The 27,674-nt window shown below is 36.8% G+C and overlaps 1 protein-coding gene across 1 annotated transcript; it reads left to right on the top strand.

The window, feature by feature from the left end:
* The first annotated feature begins 1,689 nt into the window (after window positions 1–1,689).
* Window positions 1,690–27,662, top strand: LOC136264654 (ABC transporter G family member 20-like). The gene is made up of 22 exons (XM_066059431.1): window positions 1,690–1,908; window positions 11,727–11,886; window positions 12,023–12,177; window positions 12,309–12,416; window positions 13,035–13,128; window positions 13,185–13,259; window positions 13,647–13,727; window positions 14,266–14,347; window positions 14,399–14,489; window positions 17,985–18,094; window positions 20,486–20,568; window positions 20,614–20,717; window positions 20,777–20,871; window positions 22,068–22,117; window positions 22,170–22,235; window positions 22,294–22,364; window positions 22,445–22,533; window positions 22,628–22,731; window positions 24,224–24,296; window positions 24,354–24,440; window positions 24,492–24,596; window positions 27,308–27,662. Exons 1-22 carry the CDS (start codon window positions 1,778–1,780, stop codon window positions 27,415–27,417), a joined length of 2,124 nt encoding a protein of 707 aa, XP_065915503.1. The 5' UTR covers window positions 1,690–1,777; the 3' UTR covers window positions 27,418–27,662.
* The last annotated feature ends 12 nt before the right edge of the window (window positions 27,663–27,674 follow it).

Raw genomic sequence — 27,674 nt, forward strand, 5'->3', positions numbered from 1 at the left:
GGAATGCGGAGAATTAAAAATTAGATCAAAGTAATTATGAGATATCTATCCTCTTGATTGTAATTCTAGCTAAGGTGTTGATAAATTTAGACATGCAGGATCTGGAGTTTTGACTGGGTTGGGAAGATGATGTATGGTGGAGTTTAGCCATAACTCTTAAGTATCTATAGCTATATGCATGCATACTGAGAAGTTGTTTGTTTGCCACTGTGTTACCTAAGTACGTATCACAGTCACTATACAGTACAGCAGGACCTCAATTATCCGAACAGCATAAGTGACTGCTCTATTAGATTATTTTGTCATTAGTTGAACAGAACTCCGTGTATAAATGAATGGGCTTCATTTATCCGAACAAGTTCACTTATCTGATTTTATGATTGAACTGGCACACAGGTGTTCAGATAATGGAGGTCCTACTGTATCTCAATGAGTATGAACTGTGAAGTGAAACATTTAGTGTTATTGCTATCATAAATTTCAACACAGTTGTACAATGATATATTATATTACAATGCTAGATAATATAGGGGTATCCACTGATTATGCCAAAACGCATATACACCAGTGCAAGTGAACCTTACAGTATTAGCATAACTCTAGCTGCACTACAGGTAACTTATAGAAATGATTAATCAATGGCATGTAGACTGAAATTAATACATTGATATTTGAAATATTAATGTATGCAGGGTTTTATAAAAACACCTCAGTACACAGGTGTCATATCACATCTGACCACAAATATAATATACTTTGTAGATTCCCATGGCCAGTTACATAGGCCATTGTGTAAGTAACTAAAATGCATGAATAACTGCTAAGATCACTTTGGAAGAGAGTGATAAAATAATTACAAGTGTGATGTGTATATGCATGCATCCACAACATGGAAGACATGCACCACATGCTTGGTAAGGAAATATAAATTGCAATAACTGTTCAGCACTGTGGCAACTACATATGTATAGATGACTGACATATTATAGCTGTCAATTATTTACACTACATGCTTGCATCAAGTTGAGGACCCGCCGATTATGCTCATAATTTTACCTATTATGCTATGCTGCACTGCTCAAAAATTCACCTATTATGCTTAAATTAATGCTCAATATTTACCTATTATGCTCAATGTTCATGCCTTAGTTCATATGCTTTGCTACTAGTTTAACACTGTATAGAAAGAAAAAAAAATGAGTGGCTGGAACACAAATAATAAATTCTTGCTGCGTGTAAGAGAAAAGATCGATATACTCTAATAGAACAGTCAGTTTGATGATTGTTCTATTAGAGTTACTGACTGCTCTATTAGAGTATATCAATCTTATTTTGCAATTGTCATTTTTCCAGCAAGAATTTATACTATCGTACAAATATTTAACCTATTATGCTGTCATTATGCTCAATGCTTTTAGGTACCTATTATGCTCAAAATTATGCCATCATAATCGACGGGTCCCTGCACCCGTGACCTTCATGCATGCAATGTCATAACTATAGCTGCTCATTGACAATGAGCAGCTTAGCTACGTACCCGCTTTAAATTTAATAGCTGGATGTGTTTGTACAGTTGCAGTACTTGTGGCTGAGTTTATTGATACACCTCTAAGTCCGTATGAGGCATGCGCACACGTCACGTGCATGCGCGCGCGAATTACTTCAATTAGCTAATCCGGCTCTAATCAGGGTGGGTATATACATATACGTACGTACGTCGTTATCATTTTTCAGTTTTGTCGAAACTCTAGTTGATAGCATTGTCACTACAACAGATATGGACGATACCAACAATTCAGGCACTTTGCTAGCTCTACAAGTTATCGACGTGAATAAGTTCTATGGTAGAGGTCCCAGCGCCTACCACGTGCTCCACTCCCTCAACATGGATGTACCTCAAGGGACTATGTGAGTTATACATAGCAGTTTTCATGTCTAAGTAACTAACTCGAGGGCTAGCAGAGTGTTTCCGAAGTCATACGTATAAGGTAAATGAGGGTAATTCCGGACACTCTTTGATAAAATCGTTCTAACATTGCACTCACAACGAGTTAAGACAAACTCTAGGAATCGTTTTAAAGCCGATCTTATGGTGCATCCGTGGTACAAATTTCGTTTCGATACAATCTACTGTTGAGGAGTTATGAGCCGAAATTTAACAGCATGTAAAAATGCAACGTGCAGCTAATTCCGGACATTTCTAATAACATGGCTCTATAGTGGTTGTACTTCTGAATCTGAGGCTATTCGACCTGCCCAATTCATGCGGCATGTACATGTGGCCTGAAATTTCTCAGATTGAATCTGATAATAACTGATTATAAGGCCAGGCAAAATTGATTGTTAGTTTCCCATTTCTGCCCACATGGTTTAATAGAAATGCCACAAAATTTTCATTATGTGTGACCATAACCAGGCTTCCACACACACAAAATCAAACTTACATGTTTACCAGAAATGGATTGCTGGTCTAATACACTATCATATTCCACACTGTGCTTCCTTCAGGACTGGCAAGTCTGGTTTCTGTAGCAGCTTTCTTCCGACCCTGTCAAAGCCACGAGTAGGAGATTGGCGCCATTAAATGGCCATGGCTTTGTGATAATGGTGTGTAGTGAGCTGAGACTTCACAGAGAGCTCGCCAATAGTGTTCTCAGTCAATTTGGAGTGCTTTGAGGGCCATGGAGAGCCCAAACTTGGTCTCTGGATTCCATTCGTCTTCTTACTTCATTTTATACTCCTGTTTCTTAATATTAAATTGTGACCGGGTTTCATATAACCAGGCTTCCACACACACAAAATCAAACTTACGTTTTTACCAGAAATGGATTGCTGGATCATATTCCACACTGCTTCCTTCAGGACTGGCAATCAGAGATGGGGTAACGCGTTACGTAATATAACGCGTTACATTGCAAAATGCATGTAATATAACTTAAATTACTTTTAAAAACTATTAACTCATTACTAGTAACGGAAAAAAGTAATAATATTACGTAACGAGTAAGGTAATGAGTAGCGCGATGTAACGAGTAATACTATGAGCAACAATGAGCCAGTAATGCATTACAAATGGCTTTTATACTACTGGGGCGTTACTATTCGGTGGACTGGAATACTGGACTGGACTACTGGACTGACATATTTTTGATTTTTACACATTCTGAGGTTGGTTTTATTGAGTCTTGCTAGTAAGAACCCTTTGGGTACCTGCAGCCCACTTCTAAACACTGAAGACAAACAGTGGAATATACGAAAACTGTCTCTTAATAATTTCGCTACTGTTCATTATGCCACTATACAACACTTATTCCTTACCTGGTGTGTAGTAATGCTGCAGGCAGTGCAGGGACAGCAATAGTTAACCAGCGATCAACTAGCCAGTAGACAATCTTTCGAGATATCCTTGAGGAGCAAGCTAGTCTCGCCAGCACGGCCAGACCTCTCTAGTCAGTGCAGGGGCTTACCAATTAGAGATTTTTCAGCATGGGTGCTTATAATCTTTATTTGATAAGCCCCTACACTGAAATAGCGAGACTAGTGAGAGCAAGACTAATGAGACTAGCTTGTTCCTCAAGCTTGCTCTAAGGATATATCTTGAAGGATATTGTCTACTGGCTAGTTGATTGCTGGTTAACTATTGCTGTCACATTCACTGGCGGAATTCCCTGCACTGCCTGCAGCATTACTACACACGGACACCAGGTAAGGAATAAGTGCTGTATAGTAGCATAATGAACAGTAGCGAAATTATTAAGAGACAGTTTTCACATATTCCACTGTTTGTCCTCAGTGTTTAGAAGTGGGCTGCAGGTGTCCAAAGGGTTCTTACTAGCAAGACTCCGTAAATCCAACCATAGAATGTGCAAAAACCAAAAATATGTCAGTCCAGTGTTCCAGTCCAGTAGTCCAGTCCACTGAATAGTAACGCCCTTTATACTGCTATTACTATCCATTAAACTACTCAGTGATCCATTACCTCAATCCATTAACCTTTCACCTATATTAAAGGATGCTGCCCGGTCCATTGGACTGATGCATACCACGTGACCACATAGACCATTGCTATTAATGCCCACCGTCTGTGTGAAAACATGTGGTTTGCATGCATATATGCTGAATTGTTAATTTAATTCATAATATTAAAGTACATGAAGTTACTTGTATTCAGTAACTTCAATATTTACAGCTAATAATTTAAGTATTATGTAACTGTAATATATTTCATTGTGTAGAAAGTATTATGTAATATATTACTTTGAAAGGTAACTTCCCCAACTCTGCTGGCAAGTCTGGTTTCTGTAGCAGCTTTCTTCCAACCCTGTCAAAGCCACGAGTGGGAAATTGGCGCCATTAAATGGCCATGGCTTTGTGATAATGGTGTGTAGTGAGCTGAGACTTCACAGAGAGCTCGCCATTAGTGTTCTCAGTCAATTTGGAGTGATTTGAGGGCCATGGAGGGCCATGGAGAGCCCAAACTTGGCCTTTGGATTCCATTCGTCTTCTTACTTCATTTTATACTCCTATATTAAGTCCACCCCCCACCCTCCCACCCTATTACTACCACCTGTGATATTATTGTCCGCTCGAAAAAAGCTGCCCAAAACAGGGAAAATTTTGGGTATCAGAAATTTATACACCCACTCAGTGATAGCTAGTAAATAGATGTATAATTGGTGCAAATTTTGTTTGCACAGCTGTAGGCACTGGGAAGTTATTACACAATGATTACTTAAAATTGCCATATCTCCTAACGAAGCTTTGTACGTCGAAGCCTGGTTTTGTCAAATTCAGTCACATATGGCTATTTCCACAGCATGGATTTTCAAATATTCACAATAATTTCATTATTGTAATAGTGGGTTTATTTTAGTGTTTTCTTCAAGGCTTTAGCCATAATGAATAATGAATAATGACCTCCCGCCCGCGTGATATTTTGAAAATCTTGAAACGGGAAACTAACAATCAACTTTGCCTGGCCTAATTAATATAGACAAGTATAAGAAAAAATTTGGAATTTTAAATTAGATTAGGGACAATGTATAATGCTGCAATAAAAAGTACTGAAACAAGCTGGATCGGAGTAGTACGTAATGTCCAAATACTTTAAAACAATAAGAAGTGAATATCCCTACTGTGCATTGAGTACTACTCCGATCCAGCTTGTTTCAGTACTTTTTATTGCAGCATTATACACTGTCCCTAATCTAATTTAAAATTCCAAATTTTTTCTAATACTTGTTTATATGATCCCTAATCAAACTTAAAATTCTTATTTTTTCTTATACTTGTTTGTGAAGTTTTTTTGCAAGCTTATGACCACTAAATATCTGCTGAGTTACTCACAGCACTATTATACTAGATTATGACTCATACAATAACAACTGATCAGTGGGCGTGGCTCTACATAAGCCTGCAGACAATAATGGACGTGGATTCGTGCAAACTGATCCTATTGTAAATGGTACTCTGCACTATACTTTATGCTAAGATGTTCCATAAAAGGATAGCCCATGCTTTCGCCTGCATGATACAGTACCACCAAGAGTTAATAATAGTGGAGGAGAGTATCTAACAGTGTATAGGCCTGTATAAAATGATTCTGAGAAATTCGAAGGGATTCCTTCAGATGTGTAAAATGTTCATACAGGCAGAACAAGGAAATGTGATGATTGCACACTGAGAGAACAAAGAAATGCAATGATTGAAACAATCTTCACCTATGGAGAATACTACAAATTACAGAGTTTTACAGAAAGAATCCCTTTGAATTTCTCAGGATCATTTTTACAGGCCTATGTAGTGTTAGACACTTTCCCTCCACTATTATTAACTCTTGGTACTGCTCAAATGCAACATCTCGTGAGAGTGTGAGCAATTAAAAAACTCAGTATTTAAAGAGTGTGGCACCTGTTTTGCTTGCGAGTATTCATCCTGTTTCATTTGGGATGCATACTCATAAGCGGAATAGGTGCCATGCCCTTTACTTAATGTGTTTTTTAATCTCTTGCAGTCTCGCAAGACGATGTTGCATTTATGCAGTACCATAGAAACAAGACTTACAGAACAAGGTGTATAAATATCATATAGTCTGCAGCACTGTTTCTTATAAATGATGTGAGCAAATTTTTTTTTTTGAAATTGGATTGTTAATGAACTGATCGAATCAACTGACCCATAGCACTATCCAGTGCCTTGTGACTAAATAGTACAGATTCATCCATAACAAGCTCAAAACAACTGACACAGAAACACTGAATAATTATGACCCATCAGTTAATTTGCCTTCAGACAGCTTAGTGCATGCAATGCAAAACAATGACATACAATATGCTCACATTGTATATTGCATACTCATATGCTTTGCTATATACGTCAAATATGCTCAGCTTGATCAGAATCTTTTCTAGTTTGACCCATACACCAGGGTAATGCATCGGGCAAGCAGAGATGTAGCCAGCAAGTTTCTGATGGTTGGGCATAGCTAGTATCAACTCTATACACACAAAAAAATGCTAACATTCATGTGAGTCATTATTAAAAAAAAATATGAAAAGGATATGCACACAAGATTTTCTGCTAGCTGTGCTATAGTGTAAACAAATGCTGCCTTGCATGGTATGCAAATTGATACACCCGCTAACTATATAACTTGTAACTCTGGTCTTCTTTACAGGTAGCTACAGTATCCATTGGCGACGATTGTCATAGGTGAAACTGCAGGTGTAGATGGTCTCCTTTGTTGCTCCTCCTGGATTAAAATTCCTAAATTTGCTTGCTTTCTGGTGAACATCACGTATCATCAAAATCAGTGATCCTGGGACAAGAACCAAATATAAAACAATTCATCATTAGACATATCTGAATTGCAAGCTACAGTCAACTAGCAGTAGAGCCCTATGATTTTTAAACGTCGTGCCTCAAATGAAGATGTAGAGCAGCACTAATGCATGAACCAGGCAAACCTGGTTTACTCCTAAGTAGCAGGCTGCTTAGTAACGAATTCAGTTTCATATCACTGAGTCATAACAAACGTACGCTTTGCATAGGCACAAACACAGTTAGTCAGTGTGTGGTACATGTGACACTTCACAATGACTTGACCTTCTTTCCCTATCCATTCCCTGTTCCATCACTCTCCATGGCATATATCATCGAGTGTATTGTCAGCATTTAATTGCTTCTTTCCACTTGACTTCATTGGTAGTATACGTGTTTGGACGTGCGACACTTTCTGTAGTAGACTAAAACACGCTTGAACTGACTTGGAAATGTCATGGAACAAAATATCTTACTAGTAGAATCCAAAAAATCCAAATGACTCAAACATTTAGTGTGCCCTACTGTAGCACAAGACTGTTGACTCCATTTTGAAAATTTAAAAAAAATTAAACACACAATATCATGTGCATCTACTTGAGGTGTGAAAGGAATTTTCCAAGGGCTAAATACATCACGTGATATCAATCAATTGGATTCGAGTTGAGCCTCAAACAAGTTTGTTTGTAGTCATCACAGAGTTATTTGTACACTGCCATGATTCTAGTGTAGCACATAACTAGCATTGAGCTAGCTACTTGTGATGGTTGGGCAAAAGTTGATGATGGTCAGGCAAGGAACTGTGATGGTGCCCGCTCATGCCCACCCTTGGCTACACCTGTGAAGGCAAGTGCCAAAAGAAAACAGGTCTAAGGTTATACATATTGCACTTTCAGGTTGCACTTTCATGTCAGAGCTCAAAGTTAATTTGTTGGCATGTGGTTGCTACATTAAATCTACACTATGTACTTCCATTCCATATAAGTAAAGCAAGTGATTAAGTTAATAAGTAAAGTATAAAGAAAGTACAAATTAAGTTAATAATTATAGAGAAAGTACAAGACTAGTGTAGTTTGTAGTACATGTACTCATGTAATATAGTTGTAGCTAAAAGTAATTTTAGTTGTAGTATAGCATCTGGTTAGCCTTATCCACATCTTGTAGTGTTATAATGTGTTTGATAAACTACAAGATTACTTGTGTGTGATGGAATATTAATGTACAAGTTTGAATCGTGATAATACTATGCTCAGACTATAATGTGCTTGGAAGCTAGCTATGCATGATCATCACAGCTACATACCAACAGGAATGAAGTAACCTCCTCAGATGTGTCTCCATATTTTAACATGTCTCTAACACGGGATCAACACTATATGCCAAACTTGTGCAGTGTGTTACACACATGTTGATCCACACAAAAATTGTGTATTTATGGGATTAATATAAATACATGCCATGGTTTTTGCTTTAATAAGTAGTTGATAATGCATGTTACTATATGCCAGGACGTCTAGGACAGGAAAAAGTGTCAGCTTTAATATACAATACTAATTTTTAATTAATGAATTAACCATTAAAGTAATGCAGATATTTTTCATGGTACATTGATAGGTTGCACCCATGCCATTACATATGAAAAATGATATTTAATGAAATGTTGTGAAATCCAAGCGATGAAAGATTATAAAAACAAAGGTTATTCTATTAAGCTTAGAGACACTTTATATTTAAAATATCATAGTATATACCGCTTTAGCACGAGCATGCAAAGGCACTGCTTGGGTATTAACTTGCTCATTGCCGGGGTAATATTATGGGATGCAGTTTGCTCATGTCTTTGGTGCCCAACCAGTTCAAAGATACAATACGCTTTGATTCGTAATATTGAGCCACACGGAGCATTAATTTGTAGGGTTTTGGTATACAGGTTAGGCTAGGATCATTGTAGTTTTGACTAGTTGATAGTTATTAAACTATAATTGTGACCCAGTCTGAGAAAACCAGGCTTATCTCCTATTTAAAAGTATCGAGAAACGCCGGTTTTAAGTATTTAGTGTGTTGGAGCTCGCCAATGGTTGAAGCTATGTGTACCAAATTTTCACACGTTTTATACCAATTCCTTACCTTCCAGAGCATCCACTGTGCAAATAGCCAACAACTACGTTTCCCGCCATTTTAGATAGTTTTCAAACCGAGGTTGACTGTATCAGGCGAGCTGCAAATTGGGTGGGAGGTGGGGGCCCTGGAAGGCGGAGGGGGGGGGCTGGAAGGCGGGCAAGATGGTGTTCAAAAATTGAAAAGGAAGGCCAAAGGATGAACCAGGCCAAGCCATTGAGGTCTCAAAACTGGCTAAAATGAGAGGAAATTCACAGCAGAGGTACTTATTCAACACCACACAGCTGTACAGCCACATACAGTCATCCCCAGGCTGACCAGAGCTCCATTAAGGCCCCGCACCACACATATGGGCTTGGGAAAAGCAGCCAGCAAAACCAGACCACTCAAGTCTAGCTGATTTTGATTGTGGAATTAGACAGTTTATTCATGTAGCTTTGTGTCCTGGGTGAAAAATCAAATCTGCTGACATGGGCGATAAGACCGGTTTTCTCAGACTGGGTCACAATTATTCTAAGATGAATGATTTCATTTGGGCAATGAGTCAGCCATTAAGCAGAGCAGACCATGGAACAACACAAAGAGGATCTGAACTGGACTATTGCACTATGTTTGCCTTGCATACATGTGAAACAATTGTACTCTCGTGTAACTATAGAGTAGCCGTATCTGTATTATAAATTGCACTTGCAGCCCCAATGATACCAAGGCTGTACTGTATGCAAGAGGTCATTTTAAACAGCCTTGAGGCACTTGAAACAGAATTCAACTGAACTGCTAACAAGAGATACCAGCAGCTAGCTATTGTTGGCCTAGGAATGAAAGTAGCCTTCACGACGGGTAGCAGTAGATTCTATAGTGGCTATTCTTATAGGATGGCACTATGAAAGCAAGGGGCACTTTACATGTATATTGATCATTGAATTATTAAAACTCTAGTTTATGTATAAATATTGACTTTATAAAGTGTATTATACTCTAATATACAAGGTCATACCAAATTTATGTGGATTTACTTTCTAGTAGCGACCCAGCAGATCAGAAAATAAATATGTATTTTTTCAGGCTGCCAGGTATACCACTATTGGACAATTTGGCCTTGAAAATCCAATGAAATTTTCAAACAAAAAAAAACAACCTCTGAAAAGTCAATTTCATTATAATGAATTTTAGTTTCATAGTATTTTCATTGGACAAATCAATGAATATCCAATGAAAATAACCAATGAAAATTCTATGAAAATTAATTATTTCATGGAGAATATTCATTTGTAAAGTTTCAATGGATTTTCATGGTTTAGTATGTGAAAATCAAAATTGTTTTCATTAGGTTTTCGTGAGAACTCTTCCAGTAGTGAACTTTACTCAAAACTCAAAACGTTATAAATCTGACAACTTGCACATTAGCAATATAAACCATCAAATTATATAGTTGTTCTATTTGTGGGATTCTGATTGCAATATATAAATAAATACTGCCAGTGTATCAATGGTAGTGTGCTGGTAATTTGAAGACAACTTCTCTCCAGAAGCAACGTCACACTCTAATCACCGTATAGCAGTTTATTTTGAGGGAGAAAAAGTTTTCAGATTGCCACCATCCAAAGTTTTGAGGGAGAAATTTTCACTTCTTTTGGATATAAAAAAACGTCCAACAAAGGCCCTTAACACAGTCTTAAGTGTGATGCAACAGATTTTAACATATTACACATGATTAAGTCTAACCCTAAGGTTGATATCAATCATGTATTACAGTACAGTTTACAGAATGTGATCCAGATCCTTTCTGTGGTCACTTTCTGTATAGCGGATATTTTACTGTGAAGACTTTATTCTACTGTCGAGTTATTTATATGTAGCCATAGCATACCTTAGTCTTGGGTGGTTTTGGAGCAAGACTAAACATGACATTCCCCATTTCTCTATTGCAAGCAAGCTCCTTACCAATGACAGGAGTACAAATGTCTGTTACCCATGTTAACAAATGCTTCCCTATCACGTATCTAATAATAAACACGATAAAATCTTAGCAGGATTTTATTTTTCAGAATGTGATCCAGATCCTTTCTGTGGTCACTTTCTGTATAGCGGATATTTTACTGTGAAGACTTTATTCTACTGTCGAGTTATTTATATGTAGCCATAGCATACCTTAGTCTTGGGTGGTTTTGGAGCAAGACTAAACATGACATTCCCCATTTCTCTATTGCAAGCAAGCTCCTTACCAATGACAGGAGTACAAATGTCTGTTACCCATGTTAACAAATGCTTCCCTATCACGTATCTAATAATAAACACGATAAAATCTTAGCAGGATTTTATTTTTCAGAATGTGATCCAGATCCTTTCTGTGGTCACTTTCTGTATAGCGGATATTTTACTGTGAAGACTTTATTCTACTGTCGAGTTATTTATATGTAGCCATAGCATACCTTAGTCTTGGGTGGTTTTGGAGCGAGACTAAACATGACATTCCCCATTTCTCTATTGCAAGCAAGCTCCTTACCAATGACAGGAGTACAAATGTCTGTTACCCATGTTAACAAATGCTTCCCTATCACGTATCTAATAATAAACACGATAAAATCTTAGCAGGATTTTATTTTTCAGAGAACTGCACTCATAGAAATTAGCTTAAAGATTTGTGATATACACTGTATTAAAAAAAAAACCTGCCATACGATTTTATGTAAGTAGGCCTTGCATAGAAAAAAGGTCTACTAAAGTGTGTTTGTTGTGTGGCCATGGTTCATGAACCTTTATCTTTTAAAACATGTGATATCCCATAGTTATGGTCTTCTTGGTGCCAGTGGGTGTGGCAAGACAACTTTACTACGTTGTGCCCTTGGACGTTTACCCATACAATCAGGACACATCCTCATTCTGGGGAAACCCCCTGGGACTAGGGGACACATTGTACCTGGAAAGGGAGTAGGATACATGCCACAGGTGAGTTGTATTAAAATAATAATTGTGAATTTAACTTGTAGTACCAGAGCATTTCATAATGGAGTCCATAATAGAGACTCTTGGTTTTCAGTGTACTAAAATTAATAAATAATTTGGTTATTCTCATCATTTGTAGGAACTGGCCTTACAACTGGAGATGACAATGAGAGAGACAATGTATTACTTTGGTATTCTATTCAAGATAAACTTGAAATATATAAAGAAACGAACAGACTTCTTGATGGAATTTCTTAGCATTCCTTCTGCAGACAAACTATGTGGTCAGATGAGGTGATTATAGCATGTGTGTGTTTGTTTGCGGCGGTTGATTATTTTTAGCATATCACTTCAAAGAAATGCTAGCTAATGCCACATATACATATAACGCCATTAATTATCTCATCCTATTATTTCTACTCTAGTGGTGGTCAAAAGAGACGTGTCTCATTAGGCATTGCTCTACTACATGAACCACCGATGTTGATATTGGATGAACCAACTGTTGGAGTTGATACTATGTTGAGAGCTAAGTGAGTTTTAGGAGAGATGTAATTGTAGTGATACATTGTTTAGAGTCCTATTAGTCAAAAGAAACGGTGAATGCTATGCCCTAGGTTAAAGCTATGCCCTAGGTTAAAGCTATGCCCTAGGTTAAAGCTATGCCCTAGGTTAAAGCTATGCCCTAGGTTAAAGCTATAAGGAAGGGAACAATATCCACATGGGCTTACAGGCACATGACACGTATGCTCATGTATTACAGTATTAGAAATTATTGCATAGGTTAGAAGACACCATTGATATGTGAGGCTGAGCCCTTAAAATGTCTGGATTTTGGAAAATCAGCCTAAATGTCACACATGAATTAATTTTTACAACTCAATGTGCTACAATTGAGACAGTTATGCAGGATTATTTCTTTAATTATAGAGGTACTGGCTACTAATGATTTAAATTACTGTAAAGTAGTTTGACTTATTCCCTATTATGGTCACAAATATTTAAAGTTGCCAAGTTGCCCAAATTTCCAAAATATGGTAAGTGAATAATTAATGCAGGCTATAGCTAGTTGCCTAAGTTCTCAGATGAAATGCAGTGTGAACATCATTAGGATGAACTTAAATCATTAGAATGTGCTTATATCCTGTTAGGATCTGGGATCACTTACTAGAAATCACTTCAACTGGTAACAATACTATCATTATTACCACCCATTACATTGAGGAGGCCAGGCAAGCACACATGGTCAGTTTATCTACATACATGTCTTTAATTGTGATACTATTTGCACCCTAATATAGGTCGGTCTTATGAGATCTGGTAGATTACTAGCACAAGCTAAGCCTGATGATCTTATTAAATCGTACAGTGTGTCGGTGAGTTCATATGTACACTGAGTAGCATGCATTACCTTTTAGGTACATACACGTTGGTGACTAGATATTTGGAAAATAAACCATAATGTCACCCATGAAATAATTATAATATTATAGTTTAGTGAAGCTATTTTGCACTTATTTGTTAACTTTTTGTAACACTTGTTTATTATAGTGAACTCATGCCGTACATACAGCCTGAGGCAAAGCATTTCCTTAGAAGTATAAAATCCCAGGGATAAATGATGTGCAAGATTCTTGCAAGAAAAGGACTGTTTTTCTTCCAAGGATCTTAAAAGTAGAACTTCACATCACTTTTACCTGAGATATGCCTAGAAGATACAGCTAAACATCAACTCTCTGTGTGTACGTGTATGTGTTCCACAGACCCTAGAAGATGTCTTCCTGAAGTTATCAGAACAACAAGATCTTCAACTGAGCAAGAAACCTGCTAAGGGTGCTTCAATTGTAAGTGGCATAGAAAATGGCATAATTTCCTTTGATGTTTAGAGACTTAATGAAGTTACTAGTAGAATAGAAGCATGTGGTGGCATTACTAAGTAGATAGTAACCTGTGGTCTATATATAGCCAGTGGTTGTTTACTACATTTATCAAATGAAAATCGACGAAGCCAAAAACAAAATAACCTTACTGTTAGCTTACCTACTGGACAAGACAGACATCATTGGTAATGTCATGGTGTGGTGCTGACACTATCAAATCGAAGGGTACTACTACATGTAACTCCTACAGTTTGCCACTTTCTTGCACTCAGGGAAATTTTCTAGAAGAGCTGACATCAGTTTGCAGCTTTTGTAATTGTGGATAGCCCTTGCCTACATCATTCTCAGGTTTCTAATAGACATCGTCAGCTCATTCTATCTAAACCATTTACCCCTGAGAAGTTATATACATGCTCTCAAGCATGCTGACACATTACCAATACTTTATGGATTTAACAACTGGATGGTTATATAGATAGTTTGTTGTTAATGCTCTCCATAGCAACAAGATGATGATCCTTCAGAACATACTCCATTGCTAGGCAACAATGTTGACACTGTCCAGTATCCCTCCTATTTCTCTGGTAAGTGTTGTAGCTTAATAAGTTTCAACAATAATAAGGTGATTACTATAGGCATTCACCTCAACATGCCACAACTTCCTAGTTTATCTAATATAACAGCTCAGTCTATGAAAGAAACGCTGAAATTTATTCGTCAACCACTGTGAGTAATAATTATTATTGTAATATAAGTTAATTAATTGACTGCTAGATTCTAAGCTAACGGGCTGGTGAAATAATGCAAAGTAAATAGAAATGTGTAGAACTCGGGTTATAATAAAATTAGACATAAGTGCTGTAGCTAATGGTGCCAATGGACACTAATGGATACTAATGAACAAATTAGTTAAATTAACAGGTATTAATGGTATACATTAGTGATGCAGGCAACTATTTTCTATGGCTTCCATGATTATTTGAGCTGTAAAAGACCGACACAGATACTGTTCCCAACCTGATGAAGGTTCATTGATGGTACAAACATCCAAAGCATATACAAATTAGGGTGTCATTACAAAACACTGTAATTTTACACTAAATTGACTTTTCTCCTATAATAGGGTTTCCAATGTAACATCTTCAAAATAATTTCCTAAGTGTTGGACTGACTCATGTGTACAGCTGCAGTGGCAATAAATTCCATTGCTTTCTTGGGGTAGAAATTGATCAAAATATCTGCAAAATCCGAGATTACAAACAGTAACTCTCAATAGCCTTGATCCTTTATCACAACACTGGAGTTCAACCTTCCTATGTGAGTAAACTTTCACCTAACAGCATTGGTAGTTTGATTAATGAGGTAGATTTCCTGTTGCTGCATTATTTGAGCAGGATTTTGGGATACAAAAACGGTTTTTTGTCTACGGACACCAAATGAATGATAGCCCAAACTTCTTCACACCACAGTAGTCATCATCCATCAACAAAGAAGTCACATATGAAGTATGGTTAACTTTGAACATCTCTAACCATCTGGGTGAGCACGATATAGGGAAAATTTTCCAGAAAGCAAACCTTGACTACATAACTTGCCCACTCAACTGCTTAAAAATAGAAATCTTGATTTAAAACAAAGATCAAATTAATGTTTGATGTCTCTTGCACACTGTGATTTTATCCCTCAATACTGCTGCAATTCAGCTACAAAAGCACTTAGCTTATCCAATCAGGCTCATGTGACTAGGCTTGGGTGTGGTCAATAATGATACACTACCTATCTTTGGCAATGATAACCTTGCTACAGCGTTGAAACTGGTCGGGTCAACCAGGTCATCCGGGTCCAACCCGGTTTACAAATTATCCGGGTCTGACCCAGATTGGATCACGTGAGAAATGAAATTGTTCATTTGACGACGCGGAAACTTATAAACGCTATCGCGTAGGTCTTTCGTGAGCCACGCCCACTTATTGTGTTACAAACATACTCAGCCACGTTCATTTATTAGTAAGTGCAGTCCGTAGCACAAAACTGTGTCCATTGGCTGTCTGCAAGCTTACGTGGAGCCAAGCCCACTAATCGATTATTGTAAGAGTTGTATATAGTCCAAGTCTTGCAGCAGGATAAGTACTTTTGTGAGCCACACCCACTTCAATATATTGGAAAATTGTAATACTGGGTATGCATGAAGTCACACCCAATTGCTGTCTGTAAACTCGCAGTAGCTACATGGAACCAAAACCCACTGACTGATTTTAAATTATAAACTTACCGGCTTATTTATCACATAACTACTTGTTACTCAACACGAATCGATCGCTCAAAACGTGGTCGCCAGCGAGACTACCCGAAACATAGCTCTTATTGCATGCTTCGGCTTTAATTAATCTGGGTCAAATCCGGGTCATCCGGGTCAGCGGTAGTGACCCGGTTTCAACGCTGAGCTGCCTTGCTATTAGTTATACTTTATTGAACCCAAAATTGTGCTCAAATGATGCTGCTACAGGAAACCTACCTTACCAATCAAACTACCAATGCTTTTAGGTGAAGTTTACTCATAGAGGAAGGTTGAACAAGGCTACTGAGAGTTACAGCTTGGTAATCTCGAATTTTGCAGATATTATGATCAATTTCTACCCTCAACAAGGCAATGGAATGTATTGCCACTGCAGCTGTATGTGGTAAGTGGTACATGGTAAGTGACATTTATGTGCCTATTAATATTAAGCTCCACTACTCCCCCTCCCAGGGGATCAACAGAGGATTTTGGTAGTGACTCAGAAGATGAAGAAACTGTTTATCCTGGCGTGTTACCTGTGACCAAAAAGCCAGTGAGCAATCCATCGCACTGCATGTACATTTGCTGGAGAAATGTAATAGTATTATTCTGAGATTGAATCTGGTGGCAATTCTGACTGGAATTTGCAAATATGTATTGCCAATTCAATACTGGACATATGGATGAGTATTCTGAGCTAAAAAAAAACAATTACTAGCATAAGGTGTAGGCTATAGCTACTCCCCAAAGAAAATTTTGAAAAACCAACTTGCCACTATTAAATTTGGTGGGAATTTTGACTAAAAAAGTTTAAAATAATTATTGAAATTCAACATTGGAAGAATGAATGCTACTAGAATTATAATTTAGACTATATACTGACTGTACTCTTTAAAAGAAATTTTGAAAAGGTAACCTTCTGAGATTGAATTTAGTTTGACTGAAAGTTCAAAATGTTTGTTAAAGTTCAAATACTATCGACCTAGAAAAAAACAGTGTAAGGTGTTGGCTATACTAAGGCACAAGCATGCATATCTGTAGATCTAAGTACAGCTGTATGCATATCCATTGTGAAGCTATAGACACACTGCTGGTGTGTGGTGTGCAAAGGTATGACCTTCATCTCCAGAGAGTTCTTGTTGCATTCACTAGGGTGGGAATGGAGTCAGCAGCTCTATTTAGAATAGATAAACACTGTTTATAATTACACTACTCTTGACTGTTTTATTAGAGTATATGACTGCTCTATTAAAGTATCTCAATCTCTAAATGTAATGGGGCTCTAACCCACCTAGTTTACCTTGTTCCCCTTATGCTATGCCTATATATGGGTAGCAATTCCATTGACATGTACACTGGAATAAACTGCACCAAAAATGTTTGAGTTATGTCTTGTGTTTAGCTAATATATACTTTTTGTACTGTATATATTTAGTGCTACTGTATGTTGTCAAACCTGCAAGGAAGAATGGCTCTAGCTAATTGTGTCAGGTTTAAACAGTAAATGAATCAATCAATACATTCCTAGTAATAATGGTTACATTTTCTTGCTGGTTACTCTGCTGTAACCTAAGTTCTGCACACTTCCATTTACTTCTGCAATATTTCACTAACCTGATGAAATCATCAAAGTTTTTTTAGATTATTTATTTATTTTGCTAAATAAATTTTACTTGAACAATGTAACAGTATAAATATAGACTAATAAGCAAAAAGGGACCTAAATACAAGCTTCTGCAACCTGTACAGCAAAAGTTAAATGGCTTCACTAGCGCTGCACTACTCTTTCAATATTATTTTGCTACTCTAATGCAGTAGTCAACTATACTATTATAAAACCGGTTGTTTTTTTAACATATATAACACACTTCCGTGTTAGATAGAATATTCAATTTAATAAATTTTCGTTTTGTAAACTACTTACTTGGTTGCTCTTTCTACAGTTTGCTATTCTTCCTAATTCTCAACCCAACTATACAACTCAGTTTTGTTCTCCTTTCCTATGGACATGATCTAACTGATGTCACAGTCTACTACACTTATCATGATACTTGTGCGTAAGATATTTAACCCTTAAATGTGCATAATTGTGTAAGGAACAACAGTACTTGTTTATAATGGGTATATATAAATGGTCTGTGTGCATATCTCCATTGTCCTAAAATATTTTGTACATCAACAGAAATGTTTGTGCAAGTCCAAGTGGTCACTGTAACATCGAGTGTTTGCTTATTAATCAATGAACATTTTTTTTTTCAATGCCTTGTTATTGTGGTACAGTGGATCCTCACTAATCCGAATTCCAGTAATCTGAACACTTGCTAATCTGAACAGTACAAATGACTGTTCTATTAGAGTATTTTGCAACCAAGTGTATGTTCTATTAGAGTAATTGAATTAGGCTCTGTATATAATCAGTGGGTTCACTAATCCAAACAAATTCACTATCTGAACAGAGTTTTGTCAATTTGAGAACAGAGCTGTTCGGATTAGTGAGGATCCACTGTAGTAGCCATGTTATTTGTGATTTGAATTGCATGAGCTTTGTGGTGTGATCTGCTATTGAATTGTTTATCTTTGCGGATAAGCAGCAATGGATCTATGACTTTTAAAAGGTTGTTTTTTTTGAAAATGTAATGTACGTTATGATATTTCTGGGGGCATATGTATTAGTGCATTTTAGGTAGTGGTAGTGCTGAGCAAAAATATTGATGGTGTGATACTTGCGATCAAAAAATCATTATTGTGATGTGATAATTACAACTCACTATCATAATATTGCTATGTATCACTTTCACGCCTCAGATCAAAGGAGCCGCCTGGGCTACATTCACAATGTAGCACAGTTGAGGACTTCTCCAGGGCTACATCTGAATGTAGACCGGGCTACAACAACTGGGCAACAATTATATAGATGTTAAGGCAAAAATCGATTGTGGGGATTGATAAATACTCACGTGATTAGTATGCATGACTTAGATTTGGCCATGAAAATCACTCAGACAGAAAGAATTTTGTTACCCTCGCTATATACCCTACTACTAGTTGAAAAACGCTTGGATAAGGTGAGAACTAGTGCTTTAGCTCATTCACCAAGTGTTTCCACATGTTTTCAAATACGGACCACACCCCTATCACAAAATTACCACTCTACACAAAGTAACCACTCTACAAGCAAGCTTACCCATCTAGGCCTTTAGTTAACTCTTTTATTATTCCATAATAGCATTGATTAAACCATTAAACTTGAGCAACCAAAATTCTTCATAATATCTTCAGGATTTGTTCGTTCATCATAACCAAAAGTAGCCAGAATGTCCAGCTGCTGACCCACAATCGAATCCTTTAGACATGTATGTGTAATGCATCCAGTGCACGGTTGCACTCGTATTGGCTTGGGAAATTGATCGCCCATGCTTTGCCTGATATGGATTGGAAGTGATACATATTAGCTGTAACACAGGGTATTCAGGCTTTTGTCTGATATGTATGCCCTTATGCCCATGTTACAACTATTACATAGACTTAGTTTCTGCAATGTTAAAAATGTTAACAAGTTTATTTAACTGTATGTAGGCTTACTTTCTGCAAAAGTTTGGTTGCAAGGCTACCAATGGTATATATTTATCGGCCACACATGCAATTAGTCAGTTACATCGCAAAGGGTCTGAAATCCCACTAAAAATGCTGTTTAAAAAAACCTGGCTTAGAATAACTATTTCCAAAAAGATTTGTGTCTAGTAATGATGGTAGCAACAGTGGCAGATCTAGAAATTTCCAAAGGGGGTTTCAATTTTAAGTAACAGGGGCAGATCTACATGGGAATTAGTGGAGGCACACTCAACATGCAAAGCATGCTCTAACTAGATGGATCTGAGGACATGTCCCCACAGGAAAATTTTGAAAAATTAGCCTTCTGATGTTGAATTTGGTAACACTTTTGATTGAATAAACACTTAGGAATTACTGCATGGTGAAAGAGACACATAATTTATTATCCATCTCTATACAAAGCAAACCAACTGAATTCCCCACAAGAAAATTTTATCCTTTTTTGCTCTAAAGCAATACAGACAACAGAAATTAGTTATATTATGTGATCACCTTCAACCTGCAAGTATAGTTGTGTGGCTATACATCTGCATACAGATTCATAGATATCACCTTTAGCAAGACACTACATAAGAACAACTAAGATTAATTGGTTTGCATAAAGTATATCCATTTTGGCGAGATTTTATTATGGAGAAATATACCCTGTGGCTTTTGGCTAGTATTGTTACATACACACAGTATGAAAATTATTAATGGCGATAAATTTAAATAATGATGGCATTTTGGTTTCAGGTCTTGTGTAACACACGTAACCACCACATCAGCTTCTTGGGCTGTACTGTTAACTCTCTATTGTACATGTGTTTTGATCATCAACCACCACTTGTAGCATATCATTCTGATTTCTTTAATGGAACATTTGATCTCGGTAAATCATTTCTATCACACATTGATGATGATACTCTTGATCTGGTGAGTACTGAAATATTTGATTGTGGGTATTATAAATATTTGTAGAACTATGCTGATAATATGGCTGAAGGAATAAACAAGATACAAGAGGGAGAAGCCTGGGGCTACTTTAGTGTTCCTAAAAACTACAGTAGAAACTTTATAGAAAGGTGTGCAAGTGCTAAATGATATGAATGGGACTTTGATATTCCTGACATGACATACATAGGCTTGTGACAGTGTGCGAAGGGGTAGAAGATGGTAGTTCTGTTAGTCCATCTGAAGTGAGTGGAGCTGCCATTGAACTGATACTAGACGTGACTGGTAAGAATGAATAAGTCAGCTTTCACACACAAAAAATAAAACGTCCTGCTTTTATTGATAGACTACAAAATTTCATTGTGTCTTCTGCACAACTAGCTATTTGGGGATGATGTATGCTAAGCAGGTATAGCCACATCTGGCTAGTCTCTTTTCTTTATTTAAGCGCTAACAGAGTTCATGAATAATTATATGTCAAATTCTTGACGTGGGTTTTATTGACAAACACTACGTAGGTTTTATTGACAATTACGTGAACAAACATTACATGCACTGGGGGATTACAATACTGGATTGTACAACCATATTACGCTGGGTTTTGGAAAATAATTTTAGGCTGTTTAAGCCACATACCCTTACATGTATAGTTTAATGTTAAAAGATCATTTTTTCACAGGATAGAAAATATTGATTGCTTTACCGTGCTTTTGCACAATAGCTTTTGCACAATAGCTGTATAGTGAGCAAACTTATACAAGGAAGCGTAACTCATACGAAACACTTTAATTCACAAATAATGCAGATCTAGATTAATATCTCCCAGATGGTAGTTTGTCTATCATCTATGCAGTTTTTTATGCAATTTTTTTTTCTAGATAGAACATCAAGCTGTTTTCCGTTTTCATATGTGTATAAAGTGGATACATCCTTTTTCAATTAAAACAAATTTACTATTTCTCACATACTTGCTGCTTTTAGTATAAAACATTTTGCTCACGTGGGTGCAGAAAAACAAACAAACACAGTAGTAACTAGCTAGTGATGCCATGATAATCACAGTACATGATAATAATATATATATCGTAATATGATACAACAGTGCAATGCTTATATCATGATAATTATAACTATGGAATTTAATTAAGACTTGTGATTCTACACATACAATCAAAAACTGTGTTAAATGTTGTTTACTGCTATTTTGCATGCTGTAAAAACATTTATACTTCAGTTCCTTGTTTATTGCTATCAATTATGAAAAACATATCATCTCCAGCCTTTGTTTGTAGTTGTTTGAAACCATAAGTAATCATTGGTAACATAAATGTGAATTGTGATTATCATGATAAATATTCTATCGTGGTATTAAAAATTCTGTACATGTGTCATGGCATCACTAATAGTAACACATACTGACATACATACATAGTTTTATAATTTACTTGAACAGAGGTTAAATATTCTGTGAATTCTTATAGATGTACAAATTTATTATACAATCAACGACACACTGAATGCAGCTATTATGGTAGGTTATGTGTCCATTGCTACGTCTAATGTGTTAATTGTGACTACATTAGAAAATGAGAAGAGATTTCCTAAGAAATACTTCAATCCCAGAATTCTACTTTAATCCAGTAATAAAGGTACATATACATGTACTTTGTATGGCTACATATGGAAAGTGATCACTGTCTTTATTAGGTTAACAATTATGTGTATGGAGGACCTAATATCGAGTATAAGGATTTCACTGCACCTAATATGATTGCTGGGTAATGTACATTATATGTTCAGTGCTCATAGCACGATTAAGTAGATTATGTACTTTAATGCTAACTATCGTATCGTACAGGTTAACACTGGCTGTTGCTATACCACTTACTGTTACTAACTTGATAATGGAAAGGAAGGGTGGTCTGTTTGACCGGTCATGGGTGGCAGGTTTGTACAGTGTGCATATTATGATGTTTGTCTGTGTCTTTTCATCATCAAATTAATGGTCTGGAGGTGTTTATTGTGCTTTTTGTTATTTTAGGGGTAACTACTATTGAAACAGTTCTTTCTCAGGTGATCACTTATTGTTTCATGGTGCTGATGCAAGTATTGGTCTTGACAATGTTTACGCTCTATGTGTTTGATGTAAGTCATACAGTAATACTATATTTAATAGCTATACCACGGCTACGAAGGATTTGCTGATATATACACCCAAAGCCCAAGGGCACGGTGTATATATATCTGCAAATACCAAGCAGCCATGGTATAAGTGATATATATCACTTGGGGCACACTCACCTAATAGATAAAGAACTAACGAGAACTCATCCCATTTTTTTATACAGTAGCATCTGAAGATCGATCGTGGTTTTAATAGTGTGGGCTAATAGCCATCAGAACGTTATCCATACGTTAAAACATCATTAATACGTTACTATGCTTCAACACGCATTGTTAGAAAACTTGTGATTGTGGGATGGAGTTTATATTGTTGTCATTTTTGTACTAAGTTAAGCCAACTAACTTCTTGTCATTTTTGTACTGTAAGGTAAGCCAACTAACTTCGCTATTGGGACAGTAAGTAAGTTATTATATTAAGTTAAGTACTTACAACTGTTAGTTACTAACCTATTTCAACATAGTAGTAGTAGCTTTGCTGTTCCGTGGTCTGTTCAAAGGCTGATACACGGTGGGTAGAAATACGCATCCACAATTACCCAAACAATTATTTTGTGCCTTCATTGTCCTTTAGTAACAACCAACTAGTCTATCTTAGCAAATATACTCTGCTTAGCAACCACTACAAAAATGAGTCCCACAATACAAAGCTCTATGTCGCTCAATATAACGAGTCAAAGCGTATCGTTCTTTAGTATCGTGGGGCCCGACCCTAAAAAGAGGGTCTGGTGAAACTCTGTACAAAACGTTTGAGCTCTGGAATGTTTATTGGATGACGTTTACGTGTTACGTAAGTGCACTGTTTACATCACAACATCCATTCAACTAGATCTGCTTATAGCATCACCAAACTAATGGCGCTTCTTTATTTATTCAACATTATAACGGACCCAACAGAATTGTATGGCCGTTTTCTCAACAACTTTAAGTGGCAAAGTCACCGGATGTAATTAACCATAAGCCGCGAATCTTTTGAAATGTACACATTACATAATCAATTTGAAATGGAGCAATCTGATTGGAGATTCCAACATTTCCAGCAGCGCTAAACTTTTTGTACACAGTTTCACCAGACCCTCTTTTTAGGGTCTGTCACCGCAAGACTAATCGTTCTTTGGGTATCAAAGTCATTGGCAAACCGCTTTCCCATGATATTTCCTGGGAAATATGCCCCAAGCGGCGCCTTTGAACTCCCATGCTAAGGTGGTGTATATATATATACTTCTATAGCTAGTGCTGTATGTGTATATGTATAAAAACCATGCCCTTTGTTGGCATACAAGCATATAGGTACATATAGGACAATTTTGAATGATAACAATGCAATTCAAAATACTCATTGTATTCACACTTTAAACGACGTTGACTTGCTAAAAGTCTGATAACTCTTTAACTAACATATGGAAACTCTTTTTATACCACCCATTGTCAAATTTGTATTACTCATCTGTTTTAGATTGAAAGAGAAGGTGCTATTCCACTTGTGATCCTAATTGCTGTTATGGAAGGATTATGTGGTATTGCTATTGGTGAGCAGCTCATTATAAACCACAGGTTGATACATCTCATTAAAAAAAAAAAAACAGGATTGGCATTATCAGCGTTCATGTCAGACGAAGGGTCAGCATTACAAACTTCAATAGCTTTGTTCTATCCTATATTGCTCATCGGAGGTGAGGAAAGTGTAAAATCATTTGTTGTTTATTCATTGTTATTCTGTGTAGGAGTATTCTGGCCTACTGAATCATTTGATAAATGGATGAAATATATAGCCTATTTGTCTCCTGTCTCATATCCTGCTGAGGGTATTAGAGACATACTAATTAAAGGTGTAGTATAATACAACCACATTATTTTGCTAACATATAATACACACATTGTACGGGTCGAATGAATACTGCTCATGTGTGACCAATGGCATCAGAGGAAGTACTGCTTCCCCCAGTAAGTTTTGATAAGTGTGAGATGCTATCTAGCAACAATTTCGGGCTCTTGAGGGGGGGTGTAGGTGACCTTCCTTGTTGCAATACAATTTATGGCTTGATCCCTTATCAAACTTAAAATTCTTAAATTTCCCTTGTAATTGTTTGTTTATGTACCTTTCAAGTTTATTTAAAGTGTGAGGTTTACAAATTAGTTACAATGAGAAATGATATGATTATTGATGCTTAATTGTATTTATCATGGAGTTGAAAGACAGGTATGTGCATAGGTGGATCTAGAAGACGCTGTCAGAAGTTTTAGATAAAACACTGCTTATTCCACTAAGATAAGAAGAAGAATGAAACTCTAGTACACAAGTTGTGTATTCATTTGCATTTGGTATAGTTGGATAAATGAAGGGCATACACTTTCTAAGACACTAGTTGAGTGTCTTCTGATTTAAATTAGATCTCCTAGGTTTGAATTTGGGAGCATTTTTGATAGCAATTAGCTAACAAAGTTTATGGTTTACAGCCTATGCGTAGGTTAGAGACCTAGCACGAAGATCCGAGTGCATGGTCTCTAACCAACTTAGAAATTATATGGGCATATAGGTGGAGTCATTGTGGGATTGAGTTATATGTTGTACTGAAATCATCACACAACACAGAAAACTGAACTTGCTTTTGTCGAAGTATTGATAAAATCGAAGCTCGCACCGCTTCCTTTCACAAGTTAAACTCGGATCTGGCACAGCTGGGAAACAGCAGTGATTGATAATGTCAGTTGAGCCAGCCAGTGCCTATGGCATCACAGCAGTGTAAAGAACACGTGTGTTGAAGAAGAAGCAACTTGTGTGGATGTAACTTATACGATGGAAACGAGTTGTCACAAGTTGTGCCTTCAGATGGGCATTATACAGAATTTTCCGTGATATTTGTGGACTTCTCCATTCATCGTAACAAACGTGTGTACAACATTAGATTTTGCCTCCCATAATCCAATTCTTTTAGGTATGCCTATAAAATATATAAAGTGGTTAACCACATGTTGGCCTAGGTAACTGGTTGCCCACTGCAGGCTATCAGCCTGAACATGCTTGGAGGGAGAATTGCAAATCAATGATCGAAGGTGAGATTTGTGATGCTTGAGGTCTTTCCTGCTAGCAGGTTTCTAACCATTTTAAGAACATCACTTAGTAGATTTTAAAGAGCTCATTATTCTCCAAAGCATATTATGTATACCATTTTCTAAATCAAAATAAAGTATAGTATTGTTATAATTTGCAAAATTTATAAATTGATGACATTAGAATGGCAACTGTTCTATTAGAGTAGTGACTTCTCTATTAGAGTATCTCAATCTTCGCACAAAAATTCAAACTTGTTTTCCTCACTTTCTTCACAGTGTATAGTTTATAACTGTAAAGTGCATTTATAACTGTTGTCTTCTATTTGCCCATTGGCTTTTTGTACTTCTGAATACAGTGTGAATGCATAATTCCAGTTTCTGGTATCAATATAGTCCTGTTGGTCCAAGGGGGGCAAAAGAAGTGCCAAGGGGGCAAACCCCCCCTTGGCCCTCCCTCATATCTGCGTAACAAAATTATACTTGAACTATTTTTTCATGTAAACATTTATCATGATTACAGTTTAGCTATATACAGAGGCGTCATAGCAAAAGAGAAAGTGTGTATGGAAAAGTGAACGCTGGGAGTCAGTGGCAACTACTTTTGGGCAGCTAAAATTTAAAAAAAAAACTTGCATGCTGAAATACTTACCATGATGGCTTAATTCATATTCATACCCATCTTTGTTGCATTTTTGATTAACTTTTAGCCAGATTTGAGTTAGCTTATATATTTAAAAATAGAAGAATAATAATTAAGAGATAGCTGCTATCAATGATAAACGACATATGTCATTACTGCAGAGGATATCCTGGATCCCAGACTGCAGGGGCGGATCCAGGAGCTGGCAAGGGGAGGGGCACTAACAGGCTAAGTTGTAGGTGGTTGGGGAGAGCCATTAGTTGCTGCATTTTTGAAGCAGTAATTAATCACCTCTTAGTAGTGTCTCACTGTTGATATTGCCATTTTGGCCTTTGCAGATGGTTGTGAAGTCTTAAAAAGCTGTTGTAAAGGCTCTGAATGTCTTAAACAGCAACACAATAATTATTTTTAGAGGCACTTAGTACCCACGAAGGTGCTGGGTGACTATTTCACAGCTAATTACTTTGGTTTGCTTTGGTTTCAGGCACATTTGTAATGAGTTTTATAAACTTTTTAGTATTTTAATCAGAAGTAGCTATGGCTGGCTCCTCGACAAGGTTGGGGGGGGGGGGGGGGGGGGCATTTGCCCCAAATGCCCCATCCTGGATCCGCCATTGGACTGTGTGACTCCCCAGGCACCTGCCTAGACCGCAAGCTGTCTGTGAATCAAGTCACCACCTGGGATTTTTTATCTATACATTCAGTATAGGGTTTAGTTTCAAGTTTCTGACTCCCTGTTTTTACTGAATAGCACTCCTTGCCAATCCTTACAGAGGCTACTATGTATGTTGGCTATTTTCTTAGGGATGCCACCTAATAGGCTGATACTTTAGTGTTCTCTTACAGGATGGGGTGTTGCTGATGAACCAGTGTATCTTGGAATGATTGTGCTTGTAACCTGGATTATCGTCCTTCTCATCATGACATGCATTGGGATGCAGATAATGAAGTCCTAATGAAGATAGCTGAATTTTATTGACTCATTTTGATCATTCATTATAAACATTTGTATTTGGAATCAAAATTATAGCAACTTGGAAAGCCTTAAGTTGTTGTATGTAATACATACATGGCAGTATATAGGGTCTTCAGAAAACTTCTTTTTGAAATTGACACTTTTAAAATAAAAGTAAATACAGCAGCTGTATAGTTATATATCATGCAGTGTATATACTCGTATTTTAATAAATGCAAACATATTGAAATGAATAGC

Source organism: Dysidea avara, chromosome 8 (assembly GCF_963678975.1).
Source record: "Dysidea avara chromosome 8, odDysAvar1.4, whole genome shotgun sequence".
Taxonomy (NCBI): Eukaryota; Metazoa; Porifera; class Demospongiae; order Dictyoceratida; family Dysideidae; genus Dysidea; species Dysidea avara.

Coding starts and splice junctions, on each gene's coding strand:
- LOC136264654 (XM_066059431.1), top strand. CDS start 1,778: ATGGACGATACCAACAATTCAGGCACTTTGCTAGCTCTACAAGTTATC. Junction 13,260..13,646: donor TTAAATCGTACAGTGTGTCG/GTGAGTTCATAT, acceptor TGTGTTCCACAG/ACCCTAGAAGATGTCTTCCT. Junction 22,534..22,627: donor TGACCGGTCATGGGTGGCAG/GTTTGTACAGTG, acceptor TTGTTATTTTAG/GGGTAACTACTATTGAAACA.